The following is a 27,684-nucleotide window of genomic DNA, read 5'->3' as shown; positions in this document are numbered from 1 at the left end:
TGGTGGTCCTAAGCTACGTGATAATAGCATAGATATCTCCCAACTGTGGTGGAATGTAAACAGGACTCTGAGCGCCGCGCTCCAGATAAGGGGCAAAATGGGGTGTGGCATTGCGGAAAGATGCTCATGTGAGGCCATGCCCCCATTTCTCCGCCTTAAGGGTATGGCCATGGCTCTGCGACATGCTGGCCATACCCCCTGTTCTCTGCCTTTTGTGAATAGACGATGTGCGCATGCACAAACTGTCTATTCCCCGCTGCTCTGCTAAGCAACTGCCTCCCTCACCGCAGGACACTGCAGTCCCAGATGGGACATGGAACCATCCCCAAAAAAGACAGAACGGCACCGTGGGACAGTTGGGAGGCATGTCATAGCACCTACTTTGGCTCATTTATGTATTTCCAAACTGAGAGCTAGCTCATCTGAAGGCACCCCAAGATCCTCCAATATGGCACTACAAGGATCAGCATACCTTCCAACTACTGATCCCATCCATGACTCTAACAACAGTGATACAGTGAATCAGTTTATTGGTCTATCACAGGGTTGCCTACCCTCCCGGAATGGCCGTGAGTCTCCCGAAAATCGGGTCCCCCTCTCGGCCCCCCGGAAAGGTGGGCAACCCTCCCGGATTCAGCGGGACCCCCACTGCGCCCCCCCCCCCCCCCCCCCCAATCGCGGCCATCTTATCCCTACCTTGGCATTTAAATGCCGAAATCCACGGGTCTCAGAGGAGGGGGCGGAGATAAACGGCACAATTGCGTCGTTTTAGCCCCGCCCCCTCCACGGAGATCCGCGAATTCGGCTATTTTGCATCATGGGGGCGGGGCTTAATGATGTCACATCCAAGCCCCGCCCCCGAGCTGCTGCTGAATGTCTCCTCTCCGGGCTTCTCCCGGAGAGGAGAATATAAAAGTCGGCAACCCTGGTCTATCATGGTGGCATGTAAGGGTAGGGATGGCCATCTGTGCAGATGCCATCGATGGCGATTCTGTACCCAGCCATCGATAGTGGCAAACTATTTGATGTATAACCATCGATAGTTTTAGCTATTGATGGTCAGCCATTATATGTTACTGAATGGCCCGTGGGCCAATCAGTACTCGCAGGCGGGACTTCAGGGTGTCGGGAGCTGACCTATGCTCCGTGATCCAGGCACCTTGAGAAAAAAAAAAACGGAAAAATCGTTTTTTCTTTGCCATCAATGTAGGGAAACTATCTGCTACTCCCACATCGATGGCAAAAGTATTTGACATCGGCCACATACCGTGGATGATTTTAAATCATCGATGGCCGATGGCCATCCCTATGTAAGGGAGGGGTTCATTCAGACTAGACTCCCCCGGCACATCATAATGGACCAGGAAAAGGGACATAGTGCATGACTCAGACCTGTATTGTAGGCTGCGTATACTTAAAGCCTAGATAACAGGTCAGCCCAGCCTGCTGCCACTCCCCTCCCCCCGGCCACCAGCTGCCACGCCCCCCCCTCCCCCGGCTGCCTGGCTAGCATGCAAGGAGATGTGTACGAGAGCATATCCCCTCGCCTGCGGCAAAAGGGGAGAGAAATCATTGGATGGTCGGCTACCTAATCTAATGATTTTTCTCCACTTTGGTAAAAACGGTCAATCTAAACTGACTTATATTTTGCATATCTGTCCTTTGATAGAGCGCTGGTGCTGTGTGCTAGAGCAATGCTGATGCATAGGATTAGATTCAGTTTGTGATTGTTCTAGAATGATGAGAGCACTATGCGGATATTGATAAAGGCACTGTTCTATAACATAGTATTTTAGCACTAATTCCCATGGAGAAAGTTGGCTATTCGGAACTAAAACACAAACTGCTGCATTATATCTTTATGCAGACCCTCTGGAGTTATGGACACCGAGGAGCAAAGCAAGAGACTCGGAGCAGTAAAATTATCGCGGGTCACCTTTCGGGCAACAAACAGAGATAATAACCCTGCAACAGTGAAAGAAGTAAGGTCACATCTCAGTATGTTCTGCTATAATGAGGATGTCTGCAATGTCCATATATATTGCATGTATGTTACCACCATGTGCATTCAGGGCCTGATTCATAGGTGCACTCATTGTTCATGGTGGACAAAAGGGCTGTTATTTGCAGTCCATCAGCTGCGGCTCCTACCTCTGTGGAAGAGAAGGGCTGCCACTGGCTGTGCAGCCTGCTCTGGAGGATGAGAAGGGTCAGCCGCTGTCTGGGTCTCAGCACCTACACAATGGATCTCACAGGCGCAAAATAGCAGCTTCTATGGACTACATCGGCTGCAGCCCATAGAAGCCAGCTAGGGCTAGCAATTAGGTAGGGAGTGGCTTTCCACGGCAGACAAGCTCTCCACTAATTGCAGTCCAGTCTGGCAGTTCTAGAGGGAGGAAACACCTGTCCCAAAAGCATGTCGAGAGAAGAGATCCACCCCCAAAAAATTAAAAACTCAGGTCAACCTTTTCATGTTCGACCTATTGCTTGTGTCCACCTTGTTTAGTGTTGACTTTGTGCATGATGACCTTTTGGTGTCGACCTAGACATTGGCTACCTAATATATCACACCCACAGTAAGACCAGTGCAGTCACTGTCACATATAATTTTGTTTGCAGAGGGAGTTTGGGATGTATCAAACGGAAAATGCGGTAAAACCCCGGGTTTACCGCATTTTCCAATGTATCAAAAACGATACCCTATAGAAGCCTATGGGCTTCTTTTCGCTGCCCGCCACCTCCGACGCAAACCCGCCAACCCCCCCCCTCTGGCTTACCTTCCTGAAGGGTCCTCCTGGACCCCGGAATATAAACCCTTACTCCCCATAGTGAAGCAGCCGGACATCCTTCCGGCTGCAGGGGGGAGGAGGAGGCACCGGGGACAGCCTGCTTAGCTGTCCCCGGCGTGAGGGGAGAGCCAGGCGGCAGGGAGGTGACGGAGACCCCCCGCACACCAGATTACAGGTATCACGGGGGGGGGGGGGGGCTCCGTTACTGCACCGCGATGCCAGCCGCATATGATAGTACATATGCGCTGGCATCGCGGCGGACAGCCGGCGAAGGGCGGCAATGTATTTTAATACATCCTGCCCTTAATGTCATGGAGGAGGTAACATGGGGAAGGGCTACTCAGATGTACTAAACCTTGAAAACTGCTAAAATGGAGAGTGATAAACCATCGACAAATCAGCTCCTACCTGTCATTTTTCAAACACAGCCTGTGACAGGACAGATACGAGATGATTGGTTATTGGTTTATCACTTTCTATTTTATTACTTTTCAAGCTTAGTACATCTGACCCCAGGGCCGGCGCCACCACTAAGCAGCCTTAGGCATTTGCCTAGGGCGCCGGCCGCTGGAGGGCGGCAGTTCGGAGCTGGTCCCCCCCGACCCGCATCACCTGGCAAGCCCCCCCCCCCCACCCCTGGAACATCACGGCGCCGGATTCGGCAAGCCACCCCATCCCTCCCATCCCTGTGTCACGGAGGTGGCCAGCATCGGACGGCACTACCCGCCCCTGGAGTGGGTAAGTGATTGAGTGCTGGGGCGCCACCCCCCCCCCCACCCCCCACCTGGGGCGTTTCGGTGCCTAGCACCGGTCCTGTCTGACCTACGCTGAGAAACCAAGAGCTGCTCAGATGTTTGATGGTGTGACAGATCTGCGATCCATGGAGCAACCTTTTTCGCATACTGGCCGGTAGATCGCAAAGATGCTGTTTAATATTGAGTACTGGTGGCTGTGGAGGCCATTACACTGAGATCATTGTGGCACCAGCTTGAGATGGTGTGTGCTTGTGTGTGTGCAAGCTGTGTTATTCTGTTGCAGTCGACGAGCGGCATCGCGGGGGGTTTGTATGGTGAGGATGGATTATTTTCAGCAAGAAAAAGCCATCGCTGCCATCCAACCCCCTCGCTGGCCGCTCACGTTCTGGGGACATCCTCGCCGCCTCTTAGAAGAAAGTTATTATAGATGCTAGAGAAGTTGGCAGCCATTTTTGGAGGGACATTTTCATTGCCTACAGGCGCAATGGGACCCCAGCACAGACGGATGGAGGTCAAACGGAAAGGAGACAGAGGTGCCTGCTATGCTAACAATAGCCCCCACAGACCCGCAGCGCCCACAATCCACCCGGTGCCTCTAGTTACATGTAAACATGCTCGATCACACTTTTCCATTCTGTTGTTTCATCTGAACAATTACTGAACCGCTTCAGCATTTCCATATATTTCGCCTGCTTTGAAACGCTACCATGATTGGCTAATTAAATATTTACATTTACAAGGTGTAGAGAGGGTATACCTAAAAGAGTATGGACCTTATTCTGGGCCGATCGCAAGGCCATGTGCATTTGCACGGGGCTAATATTTTCGCTTTGCGCATGTGCCTGTGCATTTCTGTGCACGCACCCACAAAATGTATGCTGGGTGCACGCACCCATCCTTGCGAATGGAGGGCTGGGGGGCATGTGGCAGCAGGTCAGCCCATGACCATATGGAAAAGCCCAGCATTTTATGGGCGTTCTCATGGTAATGGGCTAATGATGCGGGGCCGGTCAGCTGCCCGCCCACTTCCCTCCGAATGTGCACGCAGATCTAAGGTTGCTCTGAGCAACCTTAGATCTGTGTGCATGTTCCACATCCTTCGATGGTCGGCGACCATCGAATGATGTGAGTGTTACCCCGCATCACCAGTGCGAATGTGCGAGCATTACGAATGGTGGGCCAGCATACCACCATTGGCAAGGCGGGATCTGGTTCGCATGGGTGTGAATTTGCATCTGCGCGAATGAACCAGAATAAAGTCCTATGTGTGTGTGTATTAAAGTATCATTTACAAATAACACTTTTTGGGGGGAAACTAAATCTATCAGCATCTTCCTTTATCTCAGCAGGACAATTCTGAAAGGTTGGAACTAAGTCAAAATAAACTGAAAACTGTCTAGATAAAAATGTATATAAAAATGGGTACTTATGTACTAACTGGGCTGCCGATTTTGAAATCGGGTCCATCGCATTGCATCCGACCATATCGCATGCGATGCGATGGACCCGATTTTTCCATAGGATTCAATGTTAAAATGGACTGAGTCCATTTTAACATGGAATTCAATGGGAAAAGGGGTCCTTTTCATACCCCTACTATCCAAGTGGGCATGGAGTTGGATATAAACCTGTGGCGAGCGTAGCGTGGCGAGCGTAGCGTGGCGAGCGTAGCGAGCCCTGCGAGGGGACACAGAATACCGTCCCCTCGCGGGGCTCGCTTCGCTCGCCACAGGTTTATATCCAACTCCATGCCCACTTGGATAGTAGTGGTATGAAAAGGACCCCTTTTCCCATTGAATTCCATGTTAAAATGGTCTCAGTCCATTTTAACATTGAATCCTATGGAAAAATCGGGTCATCGCATATGGTCGTATGCGATGCGATATCGCATCGCATCTGATTGTATGCCTTAAGTTAAGGCATACAATCAAAAAATCGGCAGCCCAGATAATACATAAGTACCTAAAAATGTCGCCCAAAGGAATTAATTAGCATAATGTTCATTTTAGGCGGCAGCTCCTCTGGCCCCCAGAGCAACCTCGAATGTGAATCCTCCACCAAGTGAAGGAGCTTCCAAAACTGCAGAAATCAAGAAGCCTTTACCATCCATCAGCATGAAAGGCCTGCTGGCCGCTCAGCGTATCACACTGCAGCTCAAGGTAAAAGAAACACTCAACTCTGCTTTACTGCACTCAGTAAAAATTGGGCCCCTCACCCCATGGGTCAGGCAGCCGGCAGAAGGTGCCTCCAGTAAGCTGATGCGGGGTCTACTTCCAAGTATTCTGCAGCGATGCCGCCTCCAACCACATCTGAATTAGACCCAATGAGCATTAGACTGAATTATGCCCAAACTTGCAGCAGTCCGATGAAAGCAGTAATCTGTCCACTTGCTGTTACAACCTGTTGTTTATGTGTCAAGATATTTAAATGTGGTAAGAGGGAAAAGGTAATTAAATAATGAGAGTTAAGGTCCATACACACTGGACGACTATGCCCAGCATATATGGACAGCGATGATCGCTATCAACGTTGGGGAGAAAGCTGCTCAGTGCATATCAGCAGGTAGAGGACAACCTTGCATAGTGCAGCGCTATGCAAAGCCGTCCTCAAAGCCTCTCATCTGCTGGTATTACCATTGTGTATTATTATGTGATATAACATCCTCCAGGAGAGATTACTGTGCTGTAGCATCCTCCAGGAGAGATTACTGTGATATATCATCCTCAGGAGAGTTTACTGTGATACAAAACACTCTAGGAGAGATTACTGTGATATAGCATCCTTCAGGAGAGATTACTGTGATATAGCATCCTCAGGAGAGATCACTGTGATATAGCATCCTGAGGACAGATTACTGTGATATAGCATCCTCAGGAGAGATTACTGTGATATAGCATCCTCCAGGAGAGATCACTGTGATATAGCATCCTCAGGAGAGATCACTGTGATATAGCATCCTCAGGAGAGATTACTGTGATATATCATCCTCAGGAGAGATCACTGTGATATAGGGGGAGATTCTGTAAAGCAGAAATGCGGTAAAAACCCAGTTTTCGGGGTTTTTACCGCATTTCTATATGCTATATGCCCCCTCCGCAGTGCCAGCGCTGCGGAGGGAATCGCCAGCAAAAGCTGGCGAATCCCTGCAGAAGCCTATGGGCTTCTTACCGCAGCGCTGTTTGAGGGATCCGTCACGGATCCCTCCCAGCGTGCCCTGCGGCCGGCGCCGGGGTCTGCGCATGCGCAGATGGACTCCCGGGTCACAGACCCGGAAGTCCAGTGCCGGCACCGCATTGCAAGTGACAGCTCTTATCGCAAGAGCTGTCCCTTGCGTTAATAACGGCATATATTACAGCATATGCCGTTATTAATAATGCGGTAGCCGGCGATAATGGGCGCGGATGTTACAACATCCCGCCCATAGCATCCTCAGGAGAGATCACTGTGATATAGCATACTCAGGAGAGATCACTGTGATATAGCATCCTCCAGGAGAGATTACTGTGATATAGCATCCTCCAGGAGAGATTACTGTGATATATCATCCTCAGGAGAGATTACTGTGATATATCATCCTCAGGAGAGATTACTGTGATATAGCATCCTCCAGGAGAGATTACTGTGATATAGCATCCTCCAGGAGAGATTACTGTGATATAGCATCCTCAGGAGAGATTACTGTGATCTAGGGCGGGATGCTATATAGCAGAAATGCGGTAAAAACCCCGTTTTCGGGGTTTCTACCGCATTTCTATATGCTATATGGCGCCTCCGCAGTGTCAGCGCTGCGGAGGGAATCGCCAGCTAAAGCTGGCGAATCCCTGCAGAAGCCTATGGGCTTCTTACCGCAGCGCTGTTTGAGGGATCCGTCACGGATCCCTCCCAGCGTGACCTGCGGCCGGCGCCGGGGTCAGCGCATGCGCAGATGGACTCCCGGGTCACAGACCCGGAAGTCCAGTGCCGGCACCGCATCGCAAGGGACAGCTCTTACCGCAAGAGCTGTCCCTTGCATGAATAACGGCATATGTTATAGCATATGCCGTTATTAAAAATGCGATGTCCGGCGAAGGGGGGCCGCGGATGTTATAACATCCCGCCCATAGCATCATCAGGAGAGATCACTGTGATATAGCATACTCAGGAGAGATCACTGTGATATAGCATCCTCCAGGAGAGATTACTGTGATATTTCATCCTCCAGGAGAGATTGCTGTGATATAGCATCCTCCAGGAGAGATTACTGTGATATAGTATCCTCCAGGAGAGATTACTGTGATATAGCATCCTCCAGGAGAGATTACTGTGATATAGTATCCTCAAGAGAGATTACTGTGATATAGCTTCCTCAGGAGAGATTACTGTGATATAGCATCCTCCAGGAGAGATAACTGTGATATAACATCCTCAGGAGAGATTACTGTGATATAGCATCCTCAGGAGAGATCACTGTGATATAGCATCCTCAGGAGAGATTACTGTGATATAGCATCCTCAGGAGAGATTACTGTGATATAGCTTCCTCAGGAGAGACCACTGTGATATAGCATCCTCCAGGAGAGATTACTGTGATATAGCATCCTCAGGAGAGATCACTGTGATATAGCATCCTCAGGAGAGATCACTGTGATATAACATCCTCAGGAGAGATTACTGTGATATAGCATCCTCAGGAGAGATCACTGTGATATAGCATCCTCAGGAGAGATCACTGTGATATAGCATCCTCAAGAGAGATTACTGTGATATATCATCCTCAGGAGAGTTTACTGTGATACAGCATCCTCCAGGAGAGATTACTGTGATATAGCATCCTCAGGAGAGATTACTGTGATATAGCATCCTCCAGGAGAGATTATTGTGATATATCATCCTCCAGGAGAGATTACTGTGATATAGCATCCTGAGGAGAGATTACTGTGATATAACATCCTCAGTAGAAATTAATGTGATATAGCATTCTCCAGGAGGGATCACTGTGATATAGAATCCTCCATGAGTGATTACTGTGATATAGAATCCTCCAGGAGGGATCACTGTGATATAGGATCCTCCAGGAGCGATCACTGTGCTATAGCATCCTCCAGGAGGGTTCACTGTGATATAGGATCCTCCAGGAGTGATTACTGTGATATAGCATCCTGAGGAGAGATTACTGTGATATAACATCCTCAGGAGAAATTAGTGTGATATAGCATTCTCCAGGAGAGATTACTGTGATATAACATACTCCAGGAGAGATTACTGTGATATAGCATCCTCCAGGAGAGATGTCTGTGATATAGAATCCTCAGGATAGATTACTGTGATATAGCATCCTCAGGAGACTACTGTGAAATAGCATCCCCAGGAGAGATTACTGTGATATAGCATCCTCCAGGAGAGATCACTGTGATATAGGATCCTCCAGGAGTTATTACTGTGATATAGAATCCTCCAGGAGGGTTCACTGTGATATAGTATCCTCCAGGAGGGTTCACTGTGATATAGTATCCTCCAGGAGTGATTACTGTGATATGGCATCCTCCAGGAGAGATTACTGTGATATAGTATCCTCCAGGAGGGATCACTGTGATATAGGATCCTCCAGGAGTTATTACTGTGATATAGAATCCTCCAGGAGGGATCACTGTGATATAACATCCTCAGGAGAGATTACTGTGATATAGAATCCTCCAGGAGGGATCACTGTAATATAACATCCTCAGGAGAGATTACTGTGATATAACGTCCTCAGGAGAGATTACCGTGGTGTAGTATCCTCCAGGAGAGATTACTGTGATATAGCATCCTCCAGGAGAGATCACTGTGATATAACATCCCCAGGAGAGATCAATGTGATGTAGTATCCTCCAGGAGGGATCACTGTGATATAGCATCCTCAGGAGAGATTAATGTGATGTAGTATCCTCCAGGTGAGATTACTGTGATATAGCATCCTCCAGGAGGGATCACTGTGATATAACATCCTCAGGAGAGATTACCATGGTGTAGTATCCTCCAGGAGAGATTACTGTGATATAACATCCTCAGGAGGGATCACTGTGATATAACATCCTCAGGAGAGATTACTGTGATATAGTATCCTCCAGGAGAGATTACTGTGATATAGAATCCTCCAGGAGGGATCACTGTGATATAACATCCTCAGGAGAGATTAATGTGATGTAGTATCCTCCAGGAGAGATTACTGTGATATAGCATTCTCAGGGGAGATTACTGTGATATTGAATCATCCAGGAGAGCAGCACTACTGTTCTGAGTGACATTACTTCTTCTTGCTTTTAGAACCGAGCAGTATTGAGGCGAAAGGCCAGAGCCCGCACTCCAAATCGCAAGCCAATAACCATCATCAATGAACAGGTAAGACATCCAACTGCAGGAGCTGGGATTAGGCAAATCTTAGGTACTGTACTTAAGTATGATATCCTCTATTACAACGGTTCTCAAACTGTGGGTCCTGACCCCAAAGTGGGTCCCTACCACCTCAGCATGGGGTCACGACTCCATGTTGCTGGCCATCAGACTAATGTGTTTGTTGAGCGGGGACAGGGGATAACTCATTAAGTAAACCCCCTCTGCTTCCCTCTTCTATCCCCCACCCCCTTTTCCATACCCTCATTACCCACTGCCTCCCTGTCACAATAGCAGTCACTTCATTTCAATGACCACACATGTGGCGGCTATTCTGTTCCATTCTAACCTGCTGGGGTCCTGTAATAATATTTATTGTCTGACGGGGTCCCAGAGCAAATAGTTTGAGGGTCCCTGCTCTATTAGATATATGGAACATTTTTTTTAAACCATCTGCATTGTGGTATTAAGGCTACTGAGGAACATTGGGGGTTATTTTGGTTCACTCTTTCTGACAAATTCCTTCTCAGATGGACAAAACCATGTGCAATGCAGGTGGGGCAGATGTTACTTGTGCAGAGAGAGTTAGATTTGGGTGGGGTTTTACTTCAAAGTGAGATCTATATTGCAGTGTAAAAATAAAGCAGTCAGCATTTTCCCTGCACAGAAACAAAATAACTCACCCAAATCTAATTCTCTCTGCACATTTGCCCCCCTGCAGAGCACATAGGGCCTTATTCTGGTCTGTGCGTACTTTCCCGAACTCTTTCGGATGGCGTTTTTTAGCCGTCTGCGCATGCGTGGGCAACGCTATGCGCATGCGCCACGCAAGGTCTCCGTACTTGTTCTCACCAATACCGTACAGAAATGTGCACCGCATTCACTCGTGAAATATGGGCGTATTATGGGCGTCATTCGGAAGTACACAGGGGCGTAGTTTCAAAGTGGGCTAAACTGGGCGTAAACATGGGTGTACACGAGGGAGTGCATTCTGGTACGCGTACATTCGGACAGCACACTGAATGCACACGAACAAAAAGGCAGGAAACATGCGGTCTTCATAAGCAAGTATTGCTTTGCGGACACCACTCGATCATGCGCTAGGCATTCGGAACGCCCAATCAGTACGGGCGCACCTCAACCAATGTCAGCTGAACACAATACAATCCACTCCTTTACTCATTACTCATTAATTACACTCTTGTCATTGCTTCAATTGGAACCATTGCAGCTTAAATGGACCATTACTAAACACACAAATATATGTCAATTTTACATTCACCAATAACATCGGTGCGTACGGGCAGGTTCCCGTCCGATCTGACGCGGTAAGACCGTGCAGACGCTGTAAGACCGTGCAGAATATGTGTGTGTCCACCGCACACGCAAAGGTTTGGATGTCGTCCGTAAACACGCCCTCTTCTTAAAGAGTGAGTCCGTCCGAATGCGGAGGACCGGTGGGCGTTTCTTCGTACGATGTCCACACAGCGTGGCGTGCGGACCGCTCCGGAATAATTCGGAAATATACGCACCAACCAGAATAACCTCCATAGTTTTGTCCATCTAAGAACGAATTTGTCAGAAAGAGTGAACGAGAATAAACCCCATTATCTGTAACCTGGTCTAGCGGTTTTGTTACTGAAATGTGATTCCAGTATGTACAGAGATGACACTGCCCCGTTCTACTAATCACAGCATATGCACCTGATGACTGTACATCGATAATCATGACCCAAATATCGATCAGCCTCCCTGATGATATATAGACTAAACTGGGGACCTTAGCTGAATATAGCCTGATACGGGGTTAGGAAAACTCTGCCACTGCATTCAATGCTTTAAGGATATACTTAAAATTTGGAGTGTAATGGCAGAATTTGGGAAACAGAACTAATATTTAGTGCTCCGGTCCACGCTGTTCCCTTTTGCTCAATTTTGTACATTCATTTAACTCTAGTTTTTGACAGAGCTGAGCAGCATATACACCACTGTGATCAAATGTACGTAAGTTAGTTAGTTTAATTTATATAGCGCACTTTCTCCAACAGGACTCAAGGCGCTTTACAGACATTATAACAATGCACATAATACAGAGGATGTAGGTAGTACAGTCACAGACAATGTACATAATACAGAGGATGTAGGTAGTACAGTAACAGACAATGCACATAATACAGAGGATGTAGGTAGTACAGTTACAAACAATGCACATAATACAGAGGATGTAGGTAGTACAGTAACAGAAAATGCACATAATACAGAGGATGTAGGTAGTACAGTAACAGACAATGCACATAATACAGAGGATGTAGGTAGTATAGTCACAGACAATGTACATAATACAGAGGATGTAGGTAGTACAGTAACAGACAATGCACATAATACAGAGGATGTAGGTAGTACAGTAACAGACAATGCACATAACACAGAGGATGTAGGTCGTACAGTAACAGACAATGCACATAACACAGAGGATGTAGGTCGTACAGTAACAGACAATGCACATAACACAGAGGATGTAGGTCGTACAGTAACAGACAATGCACATAACACAGAGGATGTAGGTAGTACAGTCACAGACAATGCACATAACACAGAGGATGTAGGTAGTACAGTCACAGACAATGCACATAATACAGAGGATGTAGGTAGTACAGTAACAGACAATGCACATAATACAGAGGATGTAGGTAGTACAGTAACAGACAATGCACATAATACAGAGGATGTAGGTAGTACAGTCACAGACAATGCACATAATACAGAGGATGTAGGTAGTACAGTCACAGACAATGCACATAATACAGAGGATGTAGGTAGTACAGTAACAGACAATGCACATAATACAGAGGATGTAGGTAGTACAGTAACAGACAATGCACATAATACAGAGGATGTAGGTAGTACAGTAACAGATAATACACATAATACAGAGGATGAAGGTAGTACAGTCAAAGACAATGCACATAATACAGAGGATGTAGGTAGTACAGTAACAGACAATACACATAATACAGAGGATGTAGGTAGTACAGTCACAGACAATGCACATAATACAGAGGATGTAGGTAGTACAGTAACAGACAATGCACATAATACAGAGGATGTAGGTAGTACAGTAACAGACAATGCATATAATACAGAGGATGTAGGTAGTACAGTAACAGACAATGCACATAATACAGAGGATGTAGGTCGTACAGTAACAGACAATGCACATAACACAGAGGATGTAGGTCGTACAGTAACAGACCATGCACATAATACAGAGGATGTTGGTAGTACAGTAACAGACAATGCACATAACACAGAGGATGTAGGTAGTACAGTCACAGACCAGTCACAGACAATGCACATAATACAGAGGATGTAGGTAGTACAGTAACAGACAATGCACATAACACAGAGGATGTAGGTAGTACAGTCACAGACAATGCACATAATACAGAGGATGTAGGTGGAACAGTCACAGACAATGCACATAATACAGAGGATGTAGGTAGTACAGTAACAGACAATGCACATAATACAGAGGATGTAGGTGGAACAGTCACAGACAATGCATATAATACAGAGGATGTAGGTAGTACAGTAACAGACAATGCACATAATACAGAGGATGTAGGTGGAACAGTCACAGACAATGCACATAATACAGAGGATGTAGGTAGTACAGTAACAGACAATGCACATAATACAGAGGATGTAGGTGGAACAGTCACAGACAATGCACATAATACAGAGGATGTAGGTAGTACAGTAACAGACAATGCACATAATACAGAGGATGTAGGTAGTACAGTAACAGATAATACACATAATACAGAGGATGAAGGTAGTACAGTCAAAGACAATGCACATAATACAGAGGATGTAGGTAGTACAGTAACAGACAATACACATAATACAGAGGATGTAGGTAGTACAGTCACAGACAATGCACATAATACAGAGGATGTAGGTAGTACAGTAACAGACAATGCACATAATACAGAGGATGTAGGTAGTACAGTAACAGCCAATGCATATAATACAGAGGATGTAGGTAGTACAGTAACAGACAATGCACATAATACAGAGGATGTAGGTCGTACAGTAACAGACAATGCACATAACACAGAGGATGTAGGTCGTACAGTAACAGACCATGCACATAATACAGAGGATGTTGGTAGTACAGTAACAGACAATGCACATAACACAGAGGATGTAGGTAGTACAGTCACAGACCAGTCACAGACAATGCACATAATACAGAGGATGTAGGTAGTACAGTAACAGACAATGCACATAACACAGAGGATGTAGGTAGTACAGTCACAGACAATGCACATAACACAGAGGATGTAGGTGGAACAGTCACAGACAATGCACATAATACAGAGGATGTAGGTAGTACAGTAACAGACAATACACATAATACAGAGGATGAAGGTAGTACAGTCACAGACAATGCGCATAATACAGAGGATGTAGGTAGTACAGTAACAGACAATACACATAATACAGAGGATGTAGGTAGTACAGTAACAGACAATGCACATAATACAGAGGATGTAGGTAGTACAGTAACAGACAATGCACATAATACAGAGGATGTAGGTCGTACAGTAACAGACCATGCACATAATACAGAGGATGTTGGTGGTACAGTAACAGACAATGCACATAACACAGAGGATGTAGGTAGTACAGTCACAGACAATGCACATAATACAGAGGATGTAGGTAGTACAGTAACAGACAATGCACATAATACAGAGGATGTAGGTAGTACAGTAACAGCCAATGCATATAATACAGAGGATGTAGGTAGTACAGTAACAGACAATGCACATAATACAGAGGATGTAGGTCGTACAGTAACAGACAATGCACATAACACAGAGGATGTAGGTCGTACAGTAACAGACCATGCACATAATACAGAGGATGTTGGTAGTACAGTAACAGACAATGCACATAACACAGAGGATGTAGGTAGTACAGTCACAGACCAGTCACAGACAATGCACATAATACAGAGGATGTAGGTAGTACAGTAACAGACAATGCACATAACACAGAGGATGTAGGTAGTACAGTCACAGACAATGCACATAACACAGAGGATGTAGGTGGAACAGTCACAGACAATGCACATAATACAGAGGATGTAGGTAGTACAGTAACAGACAATACACATAATACAGAGGATGAAGGTAGTACAGTCACAGACAATGCGCATAATACAGAGGATGTAGGTAGTACAGTAACAGACAATACACATAATACAGAGGATGTAGGTAGTACAGTAACAGACAATGCACATAATACAGAGGATGTAGGTAGTACAGTAACAGACAATGCACATAATACAGAGGATGTAGGTCGTACAGTAACAGACCATGCACATAATACAGAGGATGTTGGTGGTACAGTAACAGACAAGTCACAGACAAAAGAAACCCTTGAGCACACAGTAAGCATAATGCAGGAGTGGTGCAGCATTTTGGATAATAACTTCCATGGGTTGTGTACTCCACCCTGACAAGGTACCAGGTGTGGCAGCCATTTTAGGCACTCTGCGTAGGATTACCCTTGGTGGAATAGATTACCCCTAAAAGAAATTACCCAAAATGGGTGATTTCAGTGTATACTTAGGTCCATGTATTTTTCATCCCATCCACAAGTGCACCAGATGAGGCAGCCATGGTGGGGGCACTATGAAGGTTACACAGTAGGAGGCGAGCCATACAAGGACCCCATATTGGAAAGCAAATACTTGTGTAGTAGTATGATAAACCCTGCACAGAAACATCCACGTGACCCACATCCTGGCCACAGAGATGCCATCTGAGGCAACCAACTCGGTGCACCGCATAGGTCAGAACTAGCAGGGTGTGTAATCTGCGGAGGTACACATTACAGGAATAGCACATGGTGGGGCCGATGTATGCTGGAGAAGGGGGGGGGGGGGGAGCAAACTACATGAACACACCTTTGCAGGGGACTGACAAAAGGGAAATATTAAGAAATAATTTTCATAGAATTATCAAAGTCCTGGTCTCATGAGCAGTACAGGTGGTTATGAGAAAATGGGGAGCAAATTCAAGTATGGGGGAAGTGTTGCTACATAGGCTGGCCCTGGTGCTTCCCCTCATAGCTCCATGCTCACCATGAGGGGTAGGCCTGGGGGTAGTCCTGGTGTTCTCAGCCATAGGGATGGTGGGCTTGGTCCAGGTGTTCTCATGGCAAAGGTAAGTTGAGGCCACATGATGTTCCTGAGTTCTGTGGTTTTAATGCAGTTGTTCAGAAGTAATGTTGGTGTGTTATTTGCCTTCTGGTTTCCTTCAGTTGAACACCGGTATAACGCTGCTATTAATTTAAAGCTGACCCTTTATAACTAGACCCTTCAGATAATAAACCCCTAACGTCCTAAAGGACTGACCTCCCAAGCAACCGGTGTTCATTGGTGAATGTAACAGGATTTAAACTGCCCCCCGGTTGTCTGTGACTAATTGGTTAGCACGATCAGCTCTGAAGTATAATTTTGCCCATTAACAAAAATAAAAAAAAAGGGTATTTAAGTTACAGCTAGCAATGTACAGCCTAACCAAGGGCTTTACAGTCAATGGCCCTTATTCTGGTTCACTCGCAAAGGCAAATTCCTTCTCAAATGGATAAAACCATATGCACTGCAGGTGGGGCAGATGTAACATGTGCAGAGAGAATTAGATTTGGGTGGGGTTTTACTTAAAAGGGAAACAAAATAACCCACCCAAATCTACTGTAACTCTCTCTGCACATGTTGCATCTGCCCCACCTGCAGTGCATATGGTTTTGAACATTTGAGAAGGAATTTGCTTTTGGGAGTGAAACCAGAATAAGGGCCAATGGCTTCTGGGCCCTTCAAGGGTTAGCGAATCAGAAGAGTTCAATGCGTCTATGATACTGGCATGGAGGAGAGTATTGTTATAGGCTAGTCTGTAAATACGTCACTGGTCTCCTAGGTAACATCTAATATCTTTATCATTACCGCCTTGTGGATCACATCCATCGTCGCAAACTTTGAACGTAATCTAACTTCTGTCTTCTTCGTGACTGCCAGTGAAGGTTTCGATCTCACTTCATACATACAGTAGCATCATGATGATAAATAACAGTCGCCAACAGGCCATTAATAATGAGGGAGTGTTCCGTGTTTGTCAGGTATACAAATAATGCATTAAATGGCCACGCTGGTAAAGTATGTTTGTTCTGGACGTTCACAATACACAGAACAAATATGTCAACAGCAGAAATGTCTTTTGTAAAACAAAGCATGGCTAAAGTACATACAGGCTTTGTACTTATGAGGAAAGAGGTTTCTTTTGAAGTGAAAGTTCAGTGTAATATTGGCACATAGATGGAATACATGATCACTAGGTAACATCACAGTGTTATCTTTAGAAGACTTTCCAAACGGCATCTACTGTTTCTCACCCTCTTCCTCCCCACAATCACTTATTCCCAATGACGGTAGCCTACATTGAATTAATTTCTGTTAAAGGTATATCATGTTTTATCATTACATTACTGTGGCCAGACTAGTAGGACTGTATGGAGATTTACTAAGATGGGACTTCTATTTCACATTAGATGTTGCCATGGGCAACCAATCACAATCGACTTCTAATATAGAAGATATGTGTCTGATGGTTGCCCATAGCAACAGCCCATGTGACAGAGAACTCCCATCTTTAAGTCAACTCCCCCCTGTGGATCTTTACACCTGCGATGGGCCGTATGTCACAACCTGGAAATAGATATAAGGGGAAGTGGGTGTAAATGGAAAGGTCTACGATGTCTAGGTCAACAGTCACAAGGGGGGAGATTCTCTAAAGCAGAAATGGGGTAAAAACCCCGTTATCGGGGGTTTTACCGCATTTCTGTATGCTGTATGGCCCCTCCGCAGTGGCAGCGCTGCGGATCAAATCGCCAGCAAAAGCTGGCGATTCCCTGCGGCTGCCTATGGGCTTCTTACCGCAGCGCTGTTTGAGGGATCCGTCACGGATCCCTCCCAGCATGCCCTGCGGCCGGCGCGTCAATCTGTGCATGCGCAGATGGACTCCCGGGTCACAGACCCGGAAGTCCAGTGCCGGCACCGCATCGCAAGGGACAGCTCTTACCGCAAGAGCTGTCCCTTGCATTAATAACCAAATATGTTACAGCATATGCTGTTATTAAAAATGCGGTGGCCGGCGAAGGGGGGCGAAACAGGGCTGCGGATGTTACAACATCCTGCCCAAGGTCATTAACAAAATGACATGAAAAAGATCGACAATGATGAAATGTCGACATGCAGTAGGTCGAGGTTGACAAAATGTCAACAAGCAAAAGGTCAACATTGCCAAAAAGGTCAGCACAAGCAAAAAGATCGACATGAAAAAAGGTTGACATATGAAAAGATCAACATGAGTTTGTTAAGGAGTCAATGTCGACACTTATTGTCAAGGACCCCCAATTAGTGTTAATTAGTGTACCCTCACATGGCTACCATACCATTCCCATTCGGAATCCATGTGGATGTTAAACTATGAAAAAGTCCAAGGAAGGAATAAAAACATGAAAAAACTCATGTTAACCTTTTGTCAAAGTCAACATTTTGTCGATGTTGTCCTATTGCAAATCGACCTTTTGGTGCAGACCTATTGACTGTCGATCTAGATATTGTAGACTTATCAACAGGATATTTCTGCTTTAAAACTATAGGCACACTTGCTGGAATCTCAGCCATTCCTCTATCTTACAGGCTACTACATGACCCTACTGTATATCCAGGGGTGGAAGTCTGGGAGGCAATGGAGTCACCAGCCACCGGGCTCCTGCTCCAAAGGGGGCACTCCTCCATCATTGATTTATCTGTTGTAATCAGTGAATTGATAGCTGCGGTTATTTCTTTATTGCTGGCTTCCCCTGGTTCCTGGTGGGGTATGGGGATTAGGCATTAACAGGGAGGGTTGGGGTTAGGCTGTGGGGGTAGGCAGGGGGGTTAGGCTGCAAGCAGGGGGTGGGGGGGTTAGGTTAAGAGTGGTAGGTCACTTAAGGAGCCCCTGTCGAGATTTCCCATATTGGGATGCCGGGCCAGTCAGCCTACATCCCCACTGCTGGGATATCGTATATCCTGATGTAGCATATCTAGACTTTATTACGCTGTTGTAGTAAATGGAGTGCAGTCTAAGGAGGGAAAGGTTACCAGGGGAGTACCCCAGGGATCTGTACTTGGACCAGTGCCGTTATCTTTGTTGATGACATTGCAAATGGTATTGGAGGGAAAGTATGCCTTTTTACAGATGACACAAAGGTATGCATCGGGGGGACACACCAGTAGTGGTAAAACAAATGATTGATGATCTAGGTCTGTGATGGCTAACCTACATATGACAGGCCAAGGCACTTTGACTGACATGCAGACACAGGTCCGTCTGACCAACCGCCACCAACAGGAAGGGGACAGCGGGGGTGTCGCCTGTCTGCTGGAGGGAGCAGACATGTACGAAGCTAGCTCCCTCTCTCCTATAGTCCACCCCTGCTGCTGTAGTCAGGCATGTGGAAGTGCCGGCTGGGGACTGGCACCTGACCCAGAGGATTGACAGAGGCTACCGGAGGAGCTTTGGGTGAGGTATGGACTGGGCTCAGGCGGCCTGCTGCTGCGGCAGCCATTTTGAAAGGGGAGACCCTGCTCTTTCTGTCCAGGAGACCTGCAGATTACCCTCCCTGGGACACCTTTCCCACACATAGGGTGACATTCTATGCTGTGCGCTAAATGCGCATGTTTTATTCGCGCATCACATCGCCGCAAATCGCACTTTTACAAATCGCACTTTTCAGTCAAAATGCGCATATTTAATGTGATGCGCATTGGAGGCTGAAAAGTGCGAAGAGGGGCGATTTGCGGCGAGGTGGTGCGCTGTATTTAGTCCTGAAAATGTGCGATTTTCATGTCTGAAAATCGCACATTTGCAGGACAGCGCAAAGTTAAAAAAAAAAAACGAGCGTGGGGTCCCCCGCTCGAGTATAACCAGCCCCGGGCTCACTGAGCCGGTGCTGGTGACATAAAATCAGGGTCCCCGACAAATAGGGGTCCCCTTGATTTCATGAAACCAGCACCAGGCTCAAGGTCCGGCACTGGTTCCCAAAATACGGGGGACAAAGTGACTAGGGGTCCCCCGTATTTTAAGAACCAGCACCGGACACAACCAGCCAGCAGGGTAATGCCACAGCCGGGGGAAACTTATTATATAAGCTCCCGCGGCCAAAGCATTAACCCCCTGGCTGGTCAGCATGGGCAGGGGTCCTGGGGAAGTGGGGACCCCCCCCAATGAAGGGGTCCCCCCCCTCCAGGACTTACCAGCCCATGCTGATAGTCCGGGGCTGTCCCCGATGCCCCTGGGCGGTGGGCATCGGGCTGATGGCTTGTGTAAAAAAAGAAGTAAAACTATTGTTTTATACTGGCGAACTATGAGTCCCAGCAAGCCTACCCCGCATGCTGGGACTTGGAGAACCACAAGTCCCAGCATGCGGGGCATTAAAGGACCCGCTGGCACTTGTAGTTCAGCAGTACAAAAAATAGTTAACAAAATCACACTGACACACTGTAAAATAAAAGTTCAATACATACAAAACACACACACAGATACTTACCTACCTTGAGCCCGTAGGTCGGTCCCTGGATCCTGGGTCTGTCCTCCGGGGCTCCAGGGCAGAAGAGTCCGGTTCCGGGGCCTTGGTCCTGGTTCCGGGGCTGGTCCTGGGGTTCCGGGGCTCCTGGGCTGCAGAATACGGGGTCCGGGATCCGAGGTAGTCCCCAGGGGTACCTAAGGAAGCAAATCCAACTCACCTGGTCCCCGGCGACGACCTCGGAATCCTCTCCGGTGACAGCGCTGCTCCCATCTGGTACCCGGCTCGCAGGACTTTGACAGGCGCAGAGATGTTTCCTCCTCGGCGTCTCTGCACAGAATGATTTCTTGGCCAATCAGGAGCCGAGAAAGTCGGCTCCTGATTGGCCAGAAATCATTCTAACTAGAGACGCCGAGGAGGAAACATCTCTGCTCTAGATGCGCTGAGATGTTACTTCCTCGGCGTCTGTATTCAGAATGATTTCTGGCCAATCAGGAGCCGACTTTCTCGGCTCCTGATTGGCCAAGAAATCATTCTGTGCAGAGACGACGAGGAGGAAACATCTCTGCGCCTGTCAAAGTCCTGCGAGCCGGGTACCAGATGGGAGCAGCGCTGTCAGAGAGGATTCCGAGGTCGTCGCCGGGGACCAGGTGAGTTGGATTTGCTTCCTTAGGTACCCCTGGGGACTACCTCGGATCCCGGACCCCGGATTCTGCAGCCCAGGAGCCCCGGAACCCCAGGACCAGCCCCGGAACCAGGACCAAGGCCCCGGAACCGGACTCTTCTGCCCTGGAGCCCCGGAGGACGGACCCAGGGACCGACCTACGGGCTCAAGGTAGGTAAGTATCAGTGTGTGTGTGTTTTGTATGTATTAAACTTTTATTTTACAGTGTGTCAGTGTGATTTTGTTAACTATTTTTTGTACTGCTGAACTACAAGTGCCAGCGGGGCCTTAAATGCCCCGCATGCTGGGACTTGTGGTTCTCCAAGTCCCAGCATGCGGGGTAGGCTTGCTGGGACTCATAGTTCGCCAGTATAAAACAATAGTTTTACTTCTTTTTTTACACAAGCCATCAGCCCGATGCCCACCGCCCAGGGGCATCGGGGACAGCCCCGGACTATCAGCATGGGCTGGTAAGTCCTGGAGGGGGGGGACCCCTTCATTGGGGGGGTCCCCACTTCCCCAGGACCCCTGCTGACCAGCCAGGGGGTTAATGCTTTGGCCGCGGGAGCTTATATAATAAGTTTCCCCCGGCTGTGGCATTACCCTGCTGGCTGGTTGTGTCCGGTGCTGGTTCTTAAAATACGGGGGACCCCTAGTCACTTTGTCCCCCATATTTTGGGAACCAGCGCCGGACCTTGAGCCTGGTGCTGGTTTCATGAAATCAAGGGGACCCCTATTTGTCGGGGACCCTGATTTTATGTCACCAGCACCGGCTCAGTGAGCCCGGGGCTGGTTATACTCGGGCGGGGGACCCCGCGCTCGTTTTTTTTTTATTTTAACCCTTTCTTTTATTTTTTACAGCAGAACCCTGCACAGAACATTGCGATCTGTGCAGGGTTCTGGCTAATTCGCCAAACAGACCCTGGTCTGAAATAAGTGCGAAAATTAGGCACCTAAATAATGCGATGTGCAAATGCGCATTGCATTAAATAAGCGACTTGTATACTTTTCTATACGAAAACATCTGGATGCGATAAAAATGCAAATTAATCTCGCATTTTTACTCAGCATACCTTAACGCACATAATATGCGATTTCAGTCCCTTAGCGCATCCCATTAAATTAACGATTTAATGGCAAAATGCGATATCGCCATTTTGTGGTCTAATTACCGCAAAAAACGGAAATCGCAGTCCATAGAATGTCACCCATAGGCTCTGTTGAAAACTCTGAAGGCTCCGAACGCCACACTATTCAGTGCTTCTATTGGCACTGGTAGCTGCCTTTTTGACAGACACTGTATTAGTGCAGCCTTCTTATATCTTGCTCTTTCACATTGACTTTCATATGTATAATGGGCATCACGGTGTGTGGCATATGTATAATGGAGCATCACGGTGTTTGGCATATGTATAATGGAGCATCACGGTGTGTGGCATATGTATAATGGGCATTACGGTGTGTGGCATATGTATAATGGAGCATCACGCTATGTGGCATATGTATAATGGGTATCACGGTGTGGCATATATATAATGGGCATCACGGTGTGTGGCATATGTATAATGGGCATCACAGTGTGTGGCATATGTATAATGGAGCATCACGGTGTGTGGCATATGTATAATGGGCATCACAGTGTGTGGCATATGTATAATGGGCATCACGGTGTGTGGCATATGTATAATGGAGCATCACAGTGTGTGGCATATGTATAATGGAGCATCACGGTGTGTGGCATATGTATAATGGGCATCACGGTGTGTGGCATATGTATAATGGAGCATCACGCTGTGTGGCATATGTATAATGGGCATCACGGTGTGTGGCATATGTATAATGGGCATCACAGTGTGTGGCATATGTATAATGGAGCATCACAGTGTGTGGCATATGTATAATGGAGCATCACAGTGTGTGGCATATGTATAATGGAGCATCACAGTGTGTGGCATATGTATAATGGGCATCACAGTGTGTGGCATATGTATAATGGAGCATCACGGTGTGTGGCATATGTATAATGGGCATCACAGTGTGTGGCATATGTATAATGGGCATCACGGTGTGTGGCATATGTATAATGGAGCATCACAGTGTGTGGCATATGTATAATGGAGCATCACGGTGTGTGGCATATGTATAATGGGCATCACGGTGTGTGGCATATGTATAATGGAGCATCACGCTGTGTGGCATATGTATAATGGGCATCACGGTGTGTGGCATATGTATAATGGGCATCACGGTGTGTGGCATATGTATAATGGAGCATCACGGTGTGTGGCATATGTATAATGGAGCATCACAGTGTGTGGCATATGTATAATGGAGCATCACAGTGTGTGGCATATGTATAATGGGCATCACGGTGTGTGGCATATGTATAATGGAGCATCACAGTGTGTGGCATATGTATAATGGAGCATCACAGTGTGTGGCATATGTATAATGGGCATCACGGTGTGTGGCATATGTATAATGGAGCATCACAGTGTGTGGCATATGTATAATGGAGCATCACAGTGTGTGGCATATGTATAATGGGCATCACGGTGTGTGGCATATGTATAATGGAGCATCACAGTGTGTGGCATATGTATAATGGAGCATCACAGTGTGTGGCATATGTATAATGGAGCATCACAGTGTGTGGCATATGTATAATGGGCATCACGGTGTGTGGCATATGTATAATGGAGCATCACAGTGTGTGGCATATGTATAATGGAGCATCACAGTGTGTGGCATATGTATAATGGGCATCACGGTGTGTGGCATATGTATAATGGCTGCAAATATCACCAAATTATTTATGTTTCTTGAAGTGACACGCGACTCAAGGAAGGCTACACTTTTTTACGATTTTCGACACACCAAGCTGAAAAGGTGCCATCACTGATCTAGGTAGACTAAAGGAATGGTCAAATACTTGGAAAATACAATTTAATGCTAAAAAATGGAAAAAACGCACTTGGGTCTGAAATACCCAAATGATAAATATAGTATCATAATGGAAACTACTGAGGACAGGGATCTAGGTGTCACTATTTCAGGGGACTTAAAGGCAGGTAGGCAATGTAACAAAGCAATGAGGAAGGCAAGTCAGATGCTTGATTCCATAGGGATAAGAATCAGCAGGAAGAAAGAAGTAATATTGGTTTTACTGAAAGATGTAAAATAAATAATTTCAAGGCCTAATAACGTTTGATTATTAATGTTCTAATATATAGCAGTGCTTTACAGTATTAATATAAGCATGGATTTTTTTTTCCAATACTGCATAGGTACCAGCTGGTTCTGCAAACCCTGCACAGAGGTTTCCATATTCCCAAGCAAAAGAGCTCATCCAGGAATTCCTGACAGCCAAGTTACGGAACATAGCGTATGACCCAAGTACATCGGCTGACCTCACTAAGAACTTGTGCGAAGACATCAAGAAAATGGTGCGCAGAGTCACCCCGCCCCGATACAAGCTCATCTGCAACATGGCAATCGGGAGTAAGAACCGGGAGGATATTCTCATGACCAGCCAATGTCTTTGGGACTCGTACTCCGACAACGTCACCTCCTGTAGTTACCAGAATTCCACCATGTTCTGTGTTGTTTCAGTGTACGCAGTTTATTTTGAGTAAAGGCAAACTAGCTTATTCTGGCACTCCGGTATTTAGTATGGCAGGTGTAGAGAATGATATCATAGATTAACGAATGAACAAAGGAATCCACTCTGCACATAAACATAATAAAGCTATTTATCTTTGATAATCACACGATCACAAGTGGCAGCAAATCAGTACATTGTTTTAGTGCTTCTGGGCACGGCCGAATCTTCTGCGTATAGCAGTCATGTCACATAAAGGCCCTTATTCTGGTTCACTCGCAAAGGAAAATTCCTTCTCAAATGGACAAAACCATATGCACTGCAGGTGGGGCAGATGTAACATGTGCAGAGAGAGTTAGATTTGGGTGGTGTGTTACTTCAAAGTGAGATCTATATTGCGGCGTAAAAATTAAGCAGTCAGTATTTACCCTGCACAGAAACAAAATAACTCACCCAAATCTAATTTTCTCTGCACATGTTACATCTGCCCCACCTGCAGTGCACATGGTTATGTCCATTTAAGAAGGAATTTGCCTTTGCAAGTGAACCAGAATAAGGGCCATTATTCTGTCTTCTTTGAAATGCATTTGCCCATTGGTAAATTATCAAAAGTGGGGAGATCTGCCTGCTACGTGCAGCCAAAAAACGTATGGTACAAGATGTTTGTATCGATTGTGATTGTTTGATTGTTGTATAGTGAAATCTGTCATTTGCCTGGAGTCTGCGAGCATTCCATGACAAGGTGCGGGAAGCTAGCAATCGGATTTCCAGGACTACGGCTGTGTGTCCTGCTGCCTTGTGATGATTGCCATTTGAGTGGGATACTAGGTCGACCCTATTAAAGTCAACATGCATTGAGTTGACCACTGAAGGTTGACAGGGCTTAGATCGACACCTGAAATAGGTCGACAGGGTTGGAATGTCGACACAAGGATTAGGTCAACGATGGGAAGGTCAACATGATTTTTTACGGGTTTTTTTTTTGTGTGCCGACAAGCGGTATTTCATACCCTACCATCCACTGTGGCGTGGTGGGAGAATACAATAGTGTGCCGAGCATGCGAGGGGGCGCGGTACCCTTTGACTGTGTCCATTCAGGACAAAAAAAAGTGAAAAACTAATGTCGACCTATTGACTGTCAACCCAATGCTTGTGTCGACTTCCCAACCCTGTTGACATTACCCATCGCGACTCGTTTTAGGTGTCGACCTAAGGCCTCTCAGCCTTCAGTGGTTGACCCAATGCATGTAGACCTAATTAGGGTTGACCCAATGACCATACCCATTTGAGCTTGGGGGAATTGATGTGAAATTGCGCACGGACAGGCAATATTCCTGATGTTTGTAGGAAACCAATGCTTGGGAAAATAATGATTTTGTTATTTCTGCAATAAACACAAATAATAACACCAAGAGTACATGATGAGTGTGATATGTGGGGAAAGTGTCATGGTCAGTACTCAATGGCCCATATTCAATGCAGCCGGCGAGTGGGTAAAATGGCAAGGATCGCCGAAAACAAGCGACTCTCGCCGTTTAACCCCCACGTCAGCCGCTCACCATATTCAATGTTCCGAGGGAACCCTCACTGTCAGATAACGGTGAGGATTCCCCCAAATGGCGAGGCTCATGGCTAATGCCTCGCTGTTTTAGCGGCCGCACACGCCATATTCAAGTTGCTGCAAAAACCCAGCGACGTGGAAACAGCGTGTGCAGGGGGTCAGTTTAATACTGACCGTGCGAGCTGTGACAGCGAGCAATCAGCACTGCTCCATGTCACAGCTCGCAAAAGTCATTGAATACACCCAAATAAATATATTGTTACTAGTTCAAAGCCCATACAAATGATGGCATCTGCAATGCACTTTCATTCACTAACTGTGACCGTTTTTACTTTCACTTTGAGCTGTGACAGTTTTAGCCCCAAAACTCTCCATCTCACCCCCAGTCCCCATCTGCTCCTACTTCTAATCTCTGTCTTTGCTGCTCTTTTTTTTTTTGTGTGCGCCTACTGCCTGGCTCCCTGGTATCTGCCGCCCCCCTGCTCCCTCTGCCTGCAGCTCCCCAGGAGTTGCATATGATGAATCACATGCAAACTTTGGCACATGAAGTGCCTTATCACATGTGACCCCCTCCCGGGGAGCTGCCGGGACAATCAGGTCCGACTTGTACTTAGGACAAGTTGGACTAATGTATGGGGGCCTTAAGTCCTTGAATTTGGTAACAAAGTCACGTATTGCATGTTCATTATACAAAACACAATGTAACTATTACGGTAAGCTTCCGCCATATTGCATGCCAGGTGACATGAAACAATGGACAGATTCCAGTGGAACGCAGCAACCATTATCCCGGAAATATCCCGGAAAATGAGGCTTAATTAGGAACGCAGTGCTTTTCTGGTTGCAGTAGGAACGCAGTGCTTTTCTGGTTGCAGATGTGCAAAACATCTGTTACTGTATATAAAGTCCCATAAAATGCTATTCAGTCAGTGAGTCCCACTTCAGTGATTATAATCACAATCTCACTTTTCTTTAAGTTCAATTTACAAGTCTAAAAAGAAAAGATAGAGCAGGGATCCTGTCCTTGCTGTGCCAGCAGCTCCGCCATGTCCTTAGTAAATGATACTGACCCACAGAGCAGTGTATAGGGTTTCCGCCTGCAGCTCTCCAACACCATCGCCAAGAAGGCGGAGTCTATTCTTCCAAGTTTCGAGTTCTCCCTGTAGCTCAGCGGCAGGTTTTCTAGTGATGGCTCCTGCAGATCCCAAATAAGATGGGTAACAATGAACAAAACATAGGACACACACAAAGCAATGGAATATTATAGAAGCAATGCAGGGAACGGTGCACTTTGTTAATAAAGTGAATACTAAAATATATTG

The 27,684-nt window shown here is 46.5% G+C and overlaps 2 protein-coding genes across 4 annotated transcripts in view; one reads left to right on the top strand and one right to left on the bottom strand.

Moving 5' to 3' along the window:
• The first annotated feature begins 235 nt into the window (after positions 1-235).
• LOC146026557 (dynein light chain Tctex-type 4-like) lies at positions 236-24,850 on the top strand. The gene is made up of 5 exons (XM_083157334.1): positions 236-363; positions 1,868-1,982; positions 5,554-5,703; positions 9,830-9,904; positions 24,488-24,850. Exons 1-5 carry the CDS (start codon positions 314-316, stop codon positions 24,833-24,835), a joined length of 738 nt encoding a protein of 245 aa, XP_083013460.1. The 5' UTR covers positions 236-313; the 3' UTR covers positions 24,836-24,850.
• The window catches only part of CYB5RL (cytochrome b5 reductase like), a 17,636-nt gene continuing 13,088 nt past the window's right edge, over positions 23,137-27,684 (bottom strand). For all 3 annotated transcript variants that reach the window (XM_083157332.1, XM_083157333.1, XM_083157331.1), the window contains one exon: positions 23,137-27,557. In XM_083157332.1, the coding sequence (XP_083013458.1) occupies positions 27,354-27,557 (204 nt within the window). In that variant the 3' untranslated portion in view covers positions 23,137-27,353. The remainder of the gene's footprint in view (positions 27,558-27,684) is intronic.

Source organism: Crinia signifera, chromosome 8 (assembly GCF_055691185.1).
Source record: "Crinia signifera chromosome 8, ASM5569118v1, whole genome shotgun sequence".
NCBI lineage: Eukaryota > Metazoa > Chordata > Amphibia > Anura > Myobatrachidae > Crinia > Crinia signifera.
Note: the sequence above shows the minus strand (reverse complement) of the source record. Positions and strands in the feature narration are given on the sequence as shown.